The sequence below is a fragment of the Hypanus sabinus genome, chromosome 13 (genome assembly GCF_030144855.1).
Source record: "Hypanus sabinus isolate sHypSab1 chromosome 13, sHypSab1.hap1, whole genome shotgun sequence".
NCBI lineage: Eukaryota > Metazoa > Chordata > Chondrichthyes > Myliobatiformes > Dasyatidae > Hypanus > Hypanus sabinus.
In genome coordinates this window covers 20,835,655-20,853,499 of record NC_082718.1, presented here as the reverse complement: position 1 = coordinate 20,853,499, position 17,845 = coordinate 20,835,655, and the positions used below count along the sequence as shown (strand labels likewise).

At 39.0% G+C, this 17,845-nt stretch overlaps 1 protein-coding gene across 3 annotated transcripts in view; it reads left to right on the top strand.

Moving 5' to 3' along the window:
* mcm10 (minichromosome maintenance 10 replication initiation factor) overlaps window positions 1-16,221 on the top strand; it is a 79,158-nt gene extending 62,937 nt beyond the window's left edge. Inside the window, exons 17-21 of one of the 3 annotated variants that reach the window (XM_059987274.1) lie at window positions 2,264-2,377; window positions 8,605-8,750; window positions 9,791-9,833; window positions 11,398-11,490; window positions 13,199-16,221. In XM_059987274.1, coding sequence (XP_059843257.1) covers window positions 2,264-2,377; window positions 8,605-8,750; window positions 9,791-9,833; window positions 11,398-11,481 — 387 coding nt within the window. In that variant the 3' untranslated portion in view covers window positions 11,482-11,490; window positions 13,199-16,221. Of the gene's footprint in view, window positions 1-2,263; window positions 2,378-8,604; window positions 8,751-9,790; window positions 9,834-11,397; window positions 11,639-13,198 lie in introns of those variants that run through there. The other 2 variants (XM_059987273.1, XM_059987276.1) reach the window with 2 other exon arrangements.
* The last annotated feature ends 1,624 nt before the right edge of the window (window positions 16,222-17,845 follow it).

The window sequence follows — 17,845 nt, the reverse complement described above, 5'->3', positions numbered from 1 at the left end:
ACTATCTGGTATGGAACTACTGCACAGGACCAGAAGAGGCTACGGAAAATTAGTCAGTTCCATCTTGGGTACTAGCCTCTGTAGTATCAAAGACCCCTTCAAGGAGCAGTGCCTCAGAAAGGCAACATCCATTATTAAGGACCCCAATCACCCAGGGCATGCCCTCTTCTCATTGTTATCGTCAGGAAAGAGATACTGAAGCCTGAAGGCACACTCTCAGCTTCTTTCCCACTACCATACAATTCCTAAATGAACATTGAATCCATGAACACTACTTAACTTTTTAAAAAATATTTATATTACTCACTGTAATATTATGTATTGTACTGCTGCTACTGGGTTAACAAATTTCACCACATAATTCATAATTCTGATTCTGAGTATCATTTAAGAAGCACTTTGATACGTACATAGAGGGGTGGGACTTGGAGGGATATTAGCCGAATGCAGGAAATTGGGACTAACTGTGTAGGCACCATGGTCAACATGGACTGCCTCAAAATATATAATGATTTCTGTGTTACTGTTTACTATCCAACAATATTCATTAACAACACCACTTTAAACTGCTCTGCTATTTAGCTTAACATCTTGTAAGCTTGCAAGATTTCTTAATTGTGATAGAATAGTAACGCGAATAGATTTGAAAATAATAACTTCCTCGGCAGTCCCTCAAAGTTGAGGTTTCTTTGTTTTCACTATGGTGCTATAGGCTGTGCAATGGTCTGCTCTACAGACCGATGTGAGATTTGTATACTTGCCACAGTGGGGACAGGAGGTAGATAGCTTGACAGATTCTGCATTTCATTTACTGAGTGGATGTGGGCCAGGGATTCCCCCAAAATGATGGGCATGTTGCACTTTTTCAAAGAGAAAATCCACAAATTGTTTCCTCTGTCCACCTGCTAATCATTTTCTGTGATGGAGCTTAGAAAAGGGTGCTTGTTCAGAATCATTGGTAGGTTTATTATCACCGACTTATGATAATGAAATTTGTTGGTTTTGTGGCAGCGGTACAGTGCAAAGGCATAAAAATTGCTATAAGTTACCAAATAAATTGTGCAAAAATGGAATAATAAGTTAGTGTTAACTGATTCATGGATCATTCAGTAATCTGATGGCAGTTGTCCCTGACTTAAAGAGTATGGGTTTTTAGGCTCCTATACCTCTTCCCTGATAGTAGTAATGAGAAGAAGCCCTTAGTGATAAATGCTGCCCGCTTTAGGCACTGCTGCTGGAAGATGTCCTCGATGATTATGCCACGAAGGAGCTGGCAGTGTCTACAACCCTCTGCAGCCTCTTGTGATCCTGTGCTTTGGAGGCTCCATACCAGTCAGAATGCTCTCCACTTTACATACGTAGAAATCTGTAAGAGTGGTGACATATCAAATCTCCTTTCACAGTGTTGAGTTTAAGGTAGAGACTTAAATATATATAAAATATATTGACTACAGTACTTACTACTTAAAGAAACAACAGTTATACTTTTGCACAAGAGAGATAGCTAAGCTATTAAAAATATTGTTAAAAATTCACTCAACATAGCTTGCCGTTTTCAGTATTCTGTTCCCCAGTTAAAATAGATGTCAGTGTGTTGAGTGCTGGTTAAGTCACAGATTTCCAGTGAAAACTAATGTAGCTTTCTCTAGAGAAGAGCAGGAACCAGTCAGTGACTTATGGATGTTTATACTTGTCTGGCCATGTGGTTATTCTGATGAAACTACTGGTTTCATAGTGTTTTAGCAGTAAACAGTGCCAAATCTCAAAATCTGGCTCATCTGTTTTTGGTTATATGCACTCAGTGGCCACTTTATTAGGTATACCTGTACACCTGCTCATTAATGCAAATGTCAAAGCAGCCATTGACATGGCAGCTACTCAATGCATAAAAGCATGCAGACATGGTCAAGAGGTTCAGTTCAGACCAAACATCAGAATGGCGATGAACCATAAGTGGCTTTGACTGTGGAATGATTGTTGGTGCCAGTTAGGGTAGTTCAGTATCTCAGAAACTGCTGATCTCCTGTGATTTTCATAAACTGGAGTTTACAGAGATTGGTGTATAAAACAAAGAACATCCAGTGAGCAGCAGTTTTACGGATGGAAATACCTTGTTAATAAGAGTAGTCAGAGGAGAATGACCAGACTGGTTCAAACCAACAGAACATCATCTTAATAAACTAGACACTGTGTGTATGTCACCTTTCCAGAAATACAAAATATGATTTGCTAATGTTTTGAGAAATATTATTTGTTTCAACAGGCTGAATTAGAGCTTCAAGAGCAGTATTTTGAGCCACTTCTGAAGAAAGAACAAATGGAAGAGAAAATGAAAAGCATCCGTGAGATGAAGTGTAGAGTTGTCACTTGCAAGATGGTAAATAATTAATTTAGTTGGAAAAATTCTCCATCATTGTGTGCAATTGTCCTCTTTTCAAATCTAAAATTCCTTAGAGGCTGTTAGAGACCTTTATTTAGAAATTCCCTCCCTGTCTCTGTAACTCTCCTTTCTTTAAGATCCTCCTTAAAACCCATTTTTTTGATATTGTGGTTATGGCAAATAAATGAGAAATGCTATATAGGCTAGCACAGTAAAAGGTTGCAATCTTCTCCCATGGTAATGTTCGATGTGAAACAGAAAGCTTGGAAGAGTATAGCAAGTATACTAGTGAAATTAAAAGGGATATCAGGAACTATTCGGTCAGCACAACATTGTCGGCCGAAGGGCCGTGTGCTGTGAAGTTCTGTACGGTAACTAATAATGGCAAACAATTTAAAGAAAATCCAAAGATGTTTCAGAAGTACATAAAGAAAGAAAAACTAACAAAAGAACAAGATCTATTAAGGAGCAAAAAGGTAACCCTGGGCGACAGAGGATAAGGCACAGTTATTGATTAAAAACGTTGAGACTGTATTCAAAATGGAGAGGGGTAATGCTGATATTGTGGTAAAAACATGCATTCCTCTACAGGATAGAAAACTAGGTATTATTGGGTTCAGCATCTTTGAAACAGATAATTCCCAGTCCCAGGTGGAACATATCCAAGGGTGTTAAATGAAACAAGGGAGGAAATGGTGGATGATATGGTGATGAGTTTTCAATTTTCCTTTGGTGGTGGGCAAGTCATTGGAAACTGTTTTAAGAGTTACAGTGTAAACATTCATTTAAACCCTTCATCTGCATTCATCACATCTAATCTTCATGAAAGTGTTGCTTTGGCCAGACTGAATGTGACTCTAATTGAGAGCAGGTGTAAAATCTGCACGCTTTTGTATCTAGCTAAAGATTCTCTCCATTGTTTCTACGAGGTGGTTCATATATTCTAAGGGAGAAAAAAAAGATCTTGCCAAGCTAACAATTGTTAAAATGTGGCATAATTCATAGCTGAATGTATCCTCACAGCATGACATAACATCCTGTCCGGAAAAAAAATAGGCCTTCTAGTGATGCCACCAAATTGGGGTAAATCGTGCAATTTCTGTTTAACTCCAGTTGTGTCAGACCAAATGACCAACTTTATTCGCCATATACATTTATATGTATCAAGAATTTGCTGTGGCGTGTTGGCACAACATGCAACATAAAACAACATTCAACAGTTAATAAAGAATTATATAAAAGTAAAGTCAGAGGTTAAAGTACAGATTTGGAATAAAACATATGTGAATATCAGCATGCATTTACAATATAAAAATAGTTTTTGAGTTTACATTGCAGTGCATTGACTGAGATCAGAGGTAGAGTGGGGTGGGAGTCTAAAATGGTTAATCAGATTAACTGCCTAGGGGAAGAAACGTTTAAAATGGCATGAATTGGTTTTGTTTTAATAGCCCTATAGCACACTCAAGAAGGGAGATATGGAGCAAAGTGGCATCTGATCAAGCTTAAAATGCAAAATTATTTTGAAAAGTAATTAATAAAAAGTGGCAGTTAAAGTTCTGGATATCTAAATGAAAGAGGACTCTGTGTGGAGAGATAAAGCAGAGGAACGGGCCCTTCAGCCCACATGTAAGCTACATCAATCCGATATTTTATTCTCCCCACCTTCCCATCTCCTCCACCCAGATTCTACTGCTCACCTACCTATGAGACGCATGTTATGTGGCCAAGTAACTTGCTTATCTTCAGTATGTGGGAGGAAACTGGTGCATCCAGGGGAAACCCAGTTGGACAAGGGAGGACATGCAAACTCAACACACAGGGAGCACCTGAAGTCAGGATTGAACCCTGGTCTGGTGCTTTGGAGCAGCAGATAGATTGGTTCCACTACTGTACCACCCTAGAGGTTTCAATCCCTGTATAAAACAATTGGGCCAAGCTTTTGAAATAAAACTATGGTAAAGCATTTCACTGTATGTCTTGATGCACATGTAACTAATAAGTCTGATGTAAGGTCATGGTTCGTAAATAGCTGTTCATATAAACAGATCATACACCTTAAAGTTTACAATTTATCTTTGCACTTTGTTCGTAATCACTGAAATGTAAAATGCAGATGTTTAGGTGTGACTGTTAATTTTAAGGTGATTGGTAGACAGTATAGGGCAGATGTCAGAAGTAAGATTTTTACACAGAGTGGTGGACTATACTGCCAAGGGTGGTGGTAGAGTCATTAAGGAAACTCTTAGATAGGCATGTGGATGATAGAAAAATGGAGAGCTTTGTGGAAGGAAAGGGTTACCTTGATCTTGGAGTCAGTTAAAAGGCCCTCAAAGTAGAGGGGTGCCCTTATAGAACTGCAATGAAGAGGAATTTATTTAGCCAGTGGTAAACCTGTGGAATTTGTTGCCGGAGGCAACCAAGTCTTAATGTATATTTATGGCAGAGATGGATAGATTCTTGATTGGTCAGGGCATGAAGAGATATGGAGGGAAGGTAGGAGATAGAAGCTAAGAGGAAAAATGGATCAACCATGATGAAATGGTAGAGCAGACTCAATAGGCCAAATGGCCTAATTCTGCTGTTGTATCTTATGGTCTTATATGTCAGCAATATTAAGCCTGATTCTGATTGATACTTAAAACAAGCCATGGAACCAAATGCAAAGGCACCAAAACATTTGTTTATCATCCATGCCCTCATAAAGCAGAACAAAATCTGTCCAAATTCCATGAAATATTATTTACTGCACCAACAATTAAAGTGAACATGTGCTACATCTGCATAAAACACCCTGCAAAAAACAATGCAGTGTGACTTACATAATTGCCTTTACAATACAATATTTTGCTTTTCCTGCCATCAGCATTCACAGTTCTGGCAATAATTTCCAGAAAATTAAGGTTAAACGCAAAACAGTCATTTTTTTTAGACAAAAATAAACTTTCAGGTAAAAAATAGTTGTCAATGTCAAGTTAACTGTTGTTAAACCAAGCTTGATCAAAATCCCAAGTTTCAAATTGGTATGTTAAGTTTGGAGTTCCTATTTTGGTGTCCAGTGTGAAGGTGAATTGTCATAGGACGTTACAGCACAGTAAGGCCTTTCGGCCCACATATGTGGAGGGGATGTTTCCTTTGGTGGGAGGACACAGCCTCAAAGTAGAGGGGTACCCTTTTAGAACTGCAATGAAGAGGAATTTATTTAGCCAGTGGTAAACCTGTGGACTTCAGCTTCTATCTCCTACCTTCCCTCCATATCCCTTCATGCCCTGACCAATCAAGAATCTATCCATCTCTGCCATAAATATACATTAAGACTTGGTTGCCTCCGGCAACAAATTCCACAGGTTTACCACTGGCTAAATAAATTCCTCTTCATTGCAGTTCTAAAAGGGCACCCCTCTACTTTGAGGCTGTGTCCTCCCACCATAGGAAACATCCCCTCCACATATACTCTATCAAGACCTTTCGCCATTCGATAATTTTAATTAGGTCACCCCTCATTCTTCTAAATTCCAGTAATTACAGTTCCAGAGCCATCAAGCACTCTTCATATGACAAGCTGTTTAATCCTGCAATCATTTTCATGAGCCTCCTCTGAACCCTCTCCAGTTTCAGCATAACCTTTCTAAGACAAGGGGCCCAAAATTGCTCACAATACTGGAAGTGAGGACTCACCTGTGCTTCATAAAGTCTCAACGTTACATCCTTGCTTTTATATTAAATTTTGGAGATGTAGAAGAAGGAACTTGACAGTGTGGTCGTCTCAAACGCCCATTGAAATATTCCAGGAGATCTACAGTGGTTACCTCAGTAACCGAACAAATCATACAATCCCGACTGAATTATACAAAAGTGACTGTTGCTTCAAAGTTTATTGATTCATTTGGAAGGAAGACAATTTGCGTTACCTCATCTCGTTTATATGCAATTTCAAATCTCCTCCAGCATGCCTGTAAATTGCACTAGCTCTGATCAGTTATCAATCAGTTCAGTAGACTTCCCGCAGCCGACCTGACATCAGGCTGAGCACCAACGATACAGTACATTCACACACAGCGAATTAGGAAAAGGTAGAAAGGCAAATATCATAAGAATTTTAATAATTTCTGATGTTATGTGAAAGAAGCACAATCTACAAACATAAAGTTGGGGCTTTTAACTTGGCTTTTCTGGGGGATCTCTGTAGGTCAGGCAGAATATATGAAGAGGAATAAAGAGTCGGTGTTTTGGGCCTGCTAAGTTCCTCCATCATTTTATGTGTGTTGCTCTAAATTTCTAGCATCTGAAGAATCGCTTGCATTTTTGATGTTTTTAATAGTAGTTTCCAAGTGTCAATTTAGTATTACAATTAAAACTCCAAAACTTTTTATATCAAAGCTTAAGGTTTTCGGGGTAACACACAAAGTGCTGGAGGAACTCAGCAGGTCAGGCATCATTTGTGGAAATGAATATACTGTTGACATTTCAAGCTGAGACCCTTCTTCAGGACTGGAAATGAAGGGAGAATGCAAAGGTTGGGGAGGGAAGGAGGATAGCTGGAAGGTGATGGGTGAAGCCAGGTAGGTGGGAAAGGTAAAGGGCTGGAGAGGCAGGAATCTGATAGGGGAGGAGAGTGGACCATGGGAGAAAGGATATCAGGAGGGGCACCAGGGGAAGGTGATAGGCAGGTGGTAAGAGGCCAGAGTGGGAAATAGAAGAAGAGGGAAGGGGGGAGATTTTTTTACTGGGAGGAGAAATCAATGTTTATGCCATTAGGTTGTAGGCTAGCCAGCTGTAATATGAGGTGTTGCTCCTTCACCCTGAGAGTGGCCTCATCATGGTACAAGAGGAGGCCATGGACTGACATGTCAGAATGGGAATAGGAATTAAAATGGTTGGCTTCTGGGAAATTCCACTTTTGACACATCTGGTGTGTGTTTCTTTGGATTTCTAGCAGCTGCAGAATTTCTAGTGTTTTCAGCGTATTTCTTTAGCGAGGCTGGTTTGCGGATAGTTTAAATTCACCTCCATCTGAGAGACTTCATATGATAGCAAAGGAAAAGGCAGCATACAGCACCCCTACAAAAAGGTAAAGATTTCCACAGTGAAGATATCCTGAAGTTGGTCTATATTTCAGAATAACCAATTATAGATGGAGTTTGATGCCATTACATGCACTGGACCTTTAGCAATGAAATAGTGTAGCATGCAGATGCACAGAGGTAATCTGAAACCCTACCTGGAGAATTTGAGCACTTTCAAAGTAAGGGCAGAGGTATTTCAAGGGAAAAACATACCACTTCAGAATAGCAAGAGAAAGCCAATAAATGTTAGGCTTGCTTTCATCCCAAGAATGATCTTATTTTAAATGGTGAACTATTGATCGAAATTTATATTCCATAGAACAGTAGAATACAAATACAATCTTTGGCCCACAATCTTCTGCGGAACTAATTAAACCAGTAACTAAGTGCCAGCTAATCCCTTTTGCCCATATCCTTCTATTCTTTGTACGTTTATGTGCCTAAGAACTGCTTGAACATTTCAATCATATTTGCCTCCACCACCACCCTTGACAGCACCCACTACTCTGTGTTTTAAAAAAACTTGACCTGGCCATTTTCTTTGAACTTCCCCCTCTTAATTTAAATGCATGCCCTCTGGTGTTAAGACATTTCAACCCTCGGTGAAAGATGCCACCTGTCTATCTATGCCTCTCATAATTTTATAAACCTCACCCTCCACCACTCCAGAGAAAACACCCCAAGTTTGTCCAGCCTCTCTTGTAGTGCATGCCCTGGCAACATCCTGGTGAATATCATCTGCACCCTCTCCAAGGCCTTCACATCTTCCCTGTAAAGGGGGGCCAGAATTAAACACAGCACTTCGGATACAGCCTAAATAGTCTTTTATAAAGCTGGAACATCTTCCAACTCAATGCCTCGACTAATAAAGGCAAACATGCTTAAATCGAAAGTTATGAACTATTGAAATAACACATGCAAGTATGAACCTTACAGATGATTGTAACATCATTAAGCATTTTACTTTGATAAAACTATCTTCATCAATCGTGCAGTCTTGTCACACTTCAATTGAATTGTTTCCACAGTACATGGGCCAAATGGCCTAATTCTGCTCCTATGTCTTGTGGATTTATGGTCTACAGAGCAATAGACTGTGTGATAGTTTCTGTGTTTATGTAGTGATAATACCTAACATTTTTCTCACTTTCTTAACAGTGTAAATATACATATTTCAAGCCACTAGAGATGTGTGTGAGTGAAAACCATGACTATCACTGGCATGATGCAGTCAAGCGCTTCTTCAAGTGCCCCTGTGGTAGCAGAGCGATAGCATTAACAAGATTGCCAAAGAAGAGCTGCAAGTATGTCTGGGATGGGCTATTGATGGGGAAAGGCTAAACGTAGAAATAGTTATTTTAAAATGTTCTCAGTATGCAGATATTATTAGCCTGCCCTTCAAGTTCAGTACAGTGGATTCCGATTAATTGGGATATCGGTTAATGGGGCAGCCGCTTATTTGGGACAATTCTTAAAAGAACAAAAACTAATCAAGAAAATGGCCAGGATTCCCTTTGTTTATTTGGGGACACTCTGCCATTTAATAGGGACAGGTGACTGTTACCGTACAGTTTCTAATCAGTGTCAGTCACGTGTACTTGTGTGGCCATTTGACGCAACACTGTGCTTAGAGCAAACAGTGTTTAAATATGTAGTGTCTGTTGCGTGTGTGTTCAAAAAGAAGTGATATTTTTATCACTGACAGTTAGCTTATTTCTATTAAGCAGTAAGACAATTTAGAAGCTCACTGTGGTTTTAAGCATTCAGGCTTGGAGATGCCAAGGGTAAAAATGAAATCATTTCACTACCTCAGATCGTTAGAAACTATGAAGAATTTGAAGGCATCAACAATCATCATGAATGTTGCAATAAAAATGAAGATTTTGGAGATACATTCATCAAAAGCATTGTTTGAAGGCAGTCCATTATCTGCACTAGCTGCACTGATTTTTTCATTTACAGTCACTCAAAAAACACGTCAATATACATTGGATGTATTCATCCATTGATAGCTATTAGGAGCTAATACACAGTTTTATAGCACTGTAGTAATATTGGTAGTGTTCTAACATGTTCTGTATTTCATTAAAATACATAATTTTTTACCCAGTTAAATGGTAGTTTGTCTTTTTTTTACTATGTCCATGAAACTTTGGCCAACTGGGGCAGCTGCTTAATTGGACCAAAATGTACTAGTCCCAATGTGTCCCAATTAACCAGAATCTACTGTATTTATAGATATATTCTCATGAATTATAATAGCATGAAAAATTTTTCTAACATCGAGAGCAATGTGCACAATCTCTTATGTAACACAGGAGTAACTATTTGTGTTTCTTTTCAGCAACTGTGGCTTGTATAAGTGGGAGAGAGATGGAATGTTGAAGGTGGGTTTTCCTAAGGTTATGGTGTATTCAGTGTATGGACCTCTAATGTCTTTTAACTAAAACTAATATTTGACAATATACTCATTCGTTCATCTATTACAGGAATCAAAAATTAAAGAATTAATTTCAGAGTAAAGGTCAATCATTAGATTGTTATTACTGTCCCCTTTCGATCAATCTCAACCTTGGGGTAGTAAGATAAATTAATAAGTCATCTCATGGAGAGATTGTGATGTGTAGAGATCATGTCTCAATTTGACTCTTCAGTTAAGTGAAGGTCATGTGTTCTGTAATAAATAAGTTGCTCAGTGTGTAAATACCAAATACAGACCTTGAAATATTAATACCATAAAACTAGTTTTGGATGTGTCAAACATATTAATCTATGATGAAAGATGTTTACATCACTGTTCAAACAAATGTGAGCTTCCAGGCACCATTTCCTCCTGTGGATGAAAGCCATTTTCCTTTGTGGGAAATAACTGACTCAGCTGTGTTTGGATATGATTTCAGGTTTCAAAACCAGCTTTATTAACAAATACTCCTCTTTCAAAGTTCCATCCATTCGTTTATTCAAGATTGATACCTCGGTCACCATTGGTAGGAAACTATTAGAAAATGTCCAGTGGTATCTAGGTTTGTGAATGATGTCTGGAATCTTAAGCCACGTGTTTGTCTTAGAACGCCCACTATGGACCTTGGTCACTTTCCATCACGGACCTATGTTTGACCCATTTGAAGCTGTGGTTTTATGTGACATTGAACCTATCAGACTATTGACTAATATCTGCTCACAGGCTGAGATCTTTCTAGTGTTCTTTGGTGAGGGTACTTCTTGGACCAAATCTAACAAGATCTAGGGATTTTAACAGGGTCCTGACAGATCTAACAGGGTTGCTTCTAATGAGTTTTTGCTTGTAACTATATTTTTCTAATTGTGGGGAAGAAAACAAAAATTTGTCAGTGTTTGTGGTTTTGGATTTTAGGTTGAAAAACCTTGCAAAACCAAAAACTATGCAGATATTGGAAACCCCGTTTGGGAAGGAGAGAAGTAGAGTTAACATTTCAGGTCAATGATTATCCATCAGAAACTTAAACTGTTGTCATAAAGACAGAGCATTAAAGCACATTAAGTGGACTCTTTGGTCTATCTAGTCTGTGCTGAACTGTTCTTCTGCCTAGTCCCATAGACCTGCACCCATATCTTAGAGTTCTAAAATTCTCACAAGGGCTCTCTCACTCATTGCCTCTTATCTCCTTATTGCTGTAGTCTTACCTAGCCTTGGGATCTTTGCAGTCCCCAAATTAGGACCTAAACCAATGATTGCTGGGGTCTTAAGCTCCAGAATTCCCTTTCTTGTCCTCCCTATACTCATTTAAGAAGCTCTTTTAAAATCCATAAGATTTTATCTCAAATATGTCCTTATATGATAATCACACTCATGAATTGCTTTAAAGTATGCTGATCCATTAATAGGGCAGAATAAATGGAAGTTGTTGGATTAACTTGTTGAAATATTTAGCTAACCACTGACATTTTGATCTTGTCTTTCTATTTCTGTAGGAGAGGAAAGGTCCAAAAATTGGAGGAGAACTGCTGCTACCAAGAGGAGAAGAACATGGCAGATTTTTAAGTACTTCAAAATGAATCCTAACTGTAAGAAGCGTGATGTAAAACATCACATTTTTATATAGACTCTATCTGAGGTTCATCAGTGGCGCTACAGGAGATATGTTATTTTCTGGTGCTAAAGATTTCAACTCAGTGTCATTTTTAAACTAAAAATAAATGTCAGTTTTCCTAATTTCTTCATTTGATCAACAATATATATGGTGGGAGTTGTGTGTAGACACAGGCACACATTTTTAATCCCATATCAGATATTAATAAGTGATGCATTGTGGCTGAACTTCTTTTTTTAAAAATTACCAAAATGTAACTGGACCTGTGGGTTCTCTTCCAATTCGGTGAAACTAACTCAGTGAACCCACAATGGGGGGATTACTTGGCAAATAAATAAGGGGAATGTGTTGGTGTGAAGAAGTTGCAGTTAACCTCAGATTCAGGTGGTAACTGGTTTGCACCTCAAATCTGCCACTGGTTCTGTTCAGCTTTACAGAGGTGGTTTGTTATTTCTGAGTAAATATTTTTCCAGAAGTTCTTACGTATTTTTAAATATATTTCTTGCCTGTTACTAAATTTGCAGGAGCCTTTTGCTTCATCTTAATTTGTCTTGCAGCTGCCACTCCAGTATAGGTACCTAATTGATGGTTTTCTTACTAGGTGCAGAGGAGGATTGTGAGAGTGATCCCAGGAATAAAGGGGTTAACGTATGAGGAGCATTTGATAGCCCTGGGCCTGTATTCACTGGAGCTTAGGAAAATGAGGGTGGGATATCTCATTAAAATCTATTGAATGGTGAAATGCCTAGAGTGGACATGGAGAGAATGTTTCCTATAGTGGGAGAGTCTAGACCGGGGGCGCAGCCTCAAAATAGAAGGACAACCCAGATGGTGATGAATCTATGGAATTCATTGCAACAGGCAGCTGTGGAGGCCATGTCATTGAGTATGTTTAAAGTGGAGATTGATAGAGTTTTGATTAATAAAGGTGTCAAAAGTTATGGGGAGAATGGGGTTAAGAGGGATTATAAATCAGCCATGATGGAATGCTACAGCAGTTTTGATGAGCCAAATGGTTAAATTCTGCTCCAATGTCTTAGGGTCTTAATAGTAATCTAAGGCGAGTGTAAATCTCACTTTGGGAAATTTAAAATCTGGTAATTAATTAACTCTGTAATAAAGGATAGTGGGAGATTTGTAATAATGACAATGAACTTTCCTGATTGTTATTGAAGCCATTTGCTTCACCATTGATAGTAGGATGTGAAGTCTCATCTTTTCCTGATTTGTTTGTTCATCCAGACCCACAGAAAAATGTTTGAAATGGCAAGCTACTCAGTTTAAGGGTGCTTTTGGAGTGGGCAATAAACACTAGCTTTTCCAGTAATTTCCACAGATAATGAAGGTGGGGAGGATCGTTAAACCGGCAGTCTCTCCAGATTTATTAATGGTAGGACCAGTGTTGGGTGAACTTGGCGTTTGTAAGGTTAAAAAGAATATTTTTAAAATTAAATCACATTTACTAGATGAACACAGCAAGTAAGAATTGTACATTAAATTTTTCTAACAAGTAGCCATTATGAGCTAAGTATTGAAAGGCTGATTAGCATCTTAGAGTAATAGAGCAACTCATCCATGCTGACCGTGTATGGCTGTATCACTCTAAATGATTCCTATCCAAATGTAATTATTCAAATGTCTTTTAAATGTTGCAACACACACAAAATGCTGGTGGAACGCAGCAGGCTAGGCAGCATCTATAGGAAGAAGCACAGTCGACGTTTCGGGCCGAGACCCTTCATCATTGTTTCATTGGACGAACCTGGACCATCTAATATGTGAAACTTGTTCCATGAGCATATTACTAGCATTTGCAGTAGCAGAATGACTCTGAAAGGAATATTATTTTCCAATTCCATCTCTGGGCTGGACACCATCCTGACTGGGAAATACACTCAGTGGCCACTTCTTTGGGTACCTCCTGTACTGGTGTAACATGTGGTTATTTGAGTTACTGTCACCTTCCTCTTAGCTTGAGCCAGTCTGGTCATTTTCATCTGACCTCTCATTACCAAGGTGCTTTACTGTTCCTGTCTTCCCGTGGTGTCAACTTCCTAGATAAACAGCTCTGGAGGAATATTTCCACATCTCACTGCAGCAGTCCAAGATGATGCTCAATACAACCTTCCAAGGATGATTAGAAATGAGCAGTTTATAATAGACTTGCCAGCAACAGCCAGATCCCAAGTACAACCACTCCACAACTTACTAAAGGGATACATTTCTGGAAAATGTTGAGCAAGATTTAATAAACTGAAAAGACTGCAAAACATTCCATCAGATATAGCAACATAACTTAATAATTGGCATTATTGTGAAAAATTGTAAATTGAAAATGTACTTTATAACTCAGAATTATTGTACAAATGAAGAAATGGGATTGTAATTGTCCTGTTTCTCAGAGGTAAATGCTAATAAATTAAAAATTAGATTATTTTCATTTATTTTAAGAGTTAAATTTACATGCAGTTATATCAATCAGATTAAACAGTAATAAGTTTTTAAAATTATAATCTGTCTGGATGGAATGTAAGCAAAAGCTTTTCATTGCATCTTGATTAATGTTACAGGACCTGAGTAAAAGGGAAATGTTGAATAGGTCGGGACTTTATTTCCTGGAGTGTAGGAGAATGGGGGGAGATTTGATAGAGGTATACAAAGTTAGGATCATATGTAGATAAGGTAAATGCAAGCAGGCTTTTTCCACTGTGGCTGGGTGGGCCTAGAACTTAAGAGGTCATAGGTTAAGGGTGAAATATTTAAGGGGAACGTGGGGGGAAGTTTCTTCATTCAGAGGGTGGTGCACATGTGGATGCACTGCCAGTAGAAGTGGTGGATGTATGCTCGATCATAGCATTTAAGAGAAGTTTGGATAAGTACTTGGATGAGAGGGCTATAAAGGACTATGGTCAGGTCAATGAGATTAGGCAGGGAAAGGTTACAAAGATGTCAGTACCTGAGTAATAAGGAAAGGTTGAATACGTTAGGACGTTCTTTCGTGGAGCATAGGAGAATGAGGGGAGTTCTTAAAAATGTATACAAAAATATGAGGTATATTATAAGGGTATAGGTATAGAAGCAGGGGGGTTTTCCTGTCATGTTGGGTGAGACTAGAACTATGGGTCAGATATAGGATGAAAGGTGAAATTTTTAAGGGAAATCTGAGAAGGAACATTTTCACTCTGGAAGGTGCAGTGTGGAAGTAGTCGATTTGTGACACTTAAGACAAGTTTGGATGGGTACAGTACGTAGATGAGAGGGGTATGGGTCCAGTTGCAGCTAGATGGGATTGGGCAGACTAGGTGGGCTGTTTCTGTGCTGTAGTACTCTGTGACTCTGCCATTGACTTAGAGAACAAACCAGTCTGGCAGGTGAGGTATAAATAGCGAGTGAATTGGCTCTAGAGCGAGGAGTCTGGGAGGAGATGTAAACAGCAGTGATCAGGAAGATGTGGGAACTGATGGGCAGAGGAAGTACTGCCTGGCAGCCTGATGTAGTTCCATCACTGACACCAGTGACTTGTTCACATGGTTTAGGCCATTGGAACCTGCAGCCACCCTGTGCATCTATCTCTAACAACATAACGTTCCCTTTTTCTTGTGCTCCCTGCCATTGAGATACGATGTACAGGAGCCTTAGATCCAACACCACCAGGTTCCGGAACAATTGTTACCCCCACAACCCATCAAGCTCCTGCACCCGTTACCTCTGAACTGATTCCACAACAAATGGACTTATTTTAATGACTCTACAACTCATGTTCTCAATATTTATTTCTTTTTTTTATTTGCTCGGTTTAGTGCTTTTTGCAATTGGTGTGTGCAGTTTTTCACTGATTCAATTGTGTTTATTGTATTTACTGTGGATGCCTGCAAGAAAATGATAGCATATGGTGTCATTTATGTACTCTGGTAATAAATTTATTTTGATTTAATAACAGAAAATCTGCAAATGCTGGAAATTCAAGCAACACACACAAAATGCTGGAGGAACTCAGCAGACTAGGCAGCCTGAATCGTTAACTGTACTCTTTTCCATAGATGCTTTTTGCCTGGCTTGCTGAGTTACTCCAGCATTTTGTGAGTGTTTTGAATTAATATATATCTACCTTACCCTTAAAACTATCCATTCTACACACTTTACCTATTCCTATATGAAGGAGTTCCTCACTCCTGGCATCCTATTAGATTTATTGCAAACTTCTGGCCCCAGATATTAATCCCCCCCCCCGCACATCTGAAAAAGGTCGGGCTGGATCATACTCGATCCACCTCATCATCAGCACATATTGCTGTGGGACTCGCAAGTCCAGTGTACTGAAGAACTCCACTCCACACCTGTCCTGTGAACCAGAGCTGGGGGTGAGTGGTGATTAGGTCTTGGGAGATGGAACCTGAGACCCTGGAAGCTAATGTTCCATCAAAGGCATTTAGAAACACCTTGTCAATTTATGCATTTGAATTTTAAAATGGAACAAGTTTATTGAAAGTTTACATTTTAGTGAAAGTCCGGAATCCCAAATGAATGACTTTCCACCCCAATTTCCAGTCTCCTGATTCAGAATATTTCAAAGTTCAAAATAGATTTATTATCAAATTACATATGTCACCCTATACTACCTTGAGGTTCATTTTCTTTCAGGCATTTACAGGAAAAACTACAAACCCCATTTCCAGAAAAGTTGGGATATTTTCCAAAATTCAATAAAAACAAAAATCTGATATGTTAATTCATGTGAACCTTTATTTAACTGACAAAAGTACAAAGAAAAGATTTTCAATAGTTTTACTGATCAACTTAATTGTATTTTGTAAATATACACAAATTTACAATTTGATGGCTGCAACACACTCAACAAAAGTTAGGACAGAGGCATGTTTACCATTGTGTTACATCACCTTAACTTTTAATAACATTTTTTATTCATTTTGGAACTGAGGATACTAATTGTAGTAGATTTGCAATTGGACATTTTGTCCATTCTTTCTTGATGTAAGACTTCAGCTGCTCAACAGTCCGTGGTCTCCGTTGTCTGATTCTCCTCTTCATGATGCGCCATACATTTTCAATAGGCGATAGAGCTGGACTGGCAGCAGGCCAGTCAAGCACATGAACTCTGTGTCTACAAAGCCATGCTGTTGTAGCCTGTGCAGAATGTGGTCTGGCATTGTCCTGCTGAAATAAGCATGGACGTCCCGGGAAGAGACGTCACCTTGATGGCAACATATGTCTCTGAAATCCTAATAGACGCCTCAGAGTCAATAGTACCTTCACATACATGCAACTCACCCATGCCGTGGGCGCTGATGCACCCCCATACCATCACAGATGCTGGCTTTTGCACCTTTCGCTGATAACAATCAGGATGGTCGTTTTCATCTTTGAAAACATTTCATCATTTTCATCTGAGAACTTGATGCCCGTTTTTCCCGAAAACTAGCTGAAATGTGGACTCATCTGACCACAGCACACGGTTCCACAGTCTTTCGGTCCATCTGAGATGAACTCGGGCCCAGAGAACTCGCCGGCGTTTCTGCATAGAGTTGATATATGGCTTCCTCCTTGCGTAATACAGTTTCAAGTTGCATTTCTGGATGCAGCGACGGACTGTGTTAAGTGACAATGGTTTTCCGAAGTACTCCTGAGCCCAGGTGGCTATAATTGTCACAGTAGCGTGACGGTCTCTTAGGCAGCGCCGCCTGAGGGCTCAAAGATTACGTGCATTCAACGTGCATTCGACCTTGCCCTTTACGCACTGAGATGTCTGAATTCTCTGAATCTTTTCACAATATTATGTACTGTAGATGTTGAAAGACCTAAATTCTCTGCAATCTTGTGTTGGGAAATGTTCCTTTTGAACTGACTAACAATTCTCTCACAAGTTTTGGCACAAAGGGGGAACCACGACTCACCCTTGCTTGCAAAGACTGAGCCTTTGATGGACGCTACTTTTATACCCAGTCATGATACCTCACCTGCTACCAATTAGCCTGCTTAATGAGGAGTCTTCCAAAGCGGTGATACTTGAATATTCTGTGCACTTTTCATTCTTATTTTAACTCTGTCCCAACTTTTGTTGAGTATGTTGCAGCCATCAAATTATAAATTTGTGTATATTTACAAAATACAATTAAGTTGGTCAGTAAAACTATTGAAAATCTTTTCTTTGTACTTTTGTCAGTTAAATAAGGGTTCACGTGAATTAACATATCACAGTTGTTTGTTTTTATTGCATTTTGGAAAATATCCCAAATGGGGTATTTTCTGGAAATGGGGTTTGTACAATAGAATTTTATAAGAAATTATATGTAACCGGATGAAGACTGACA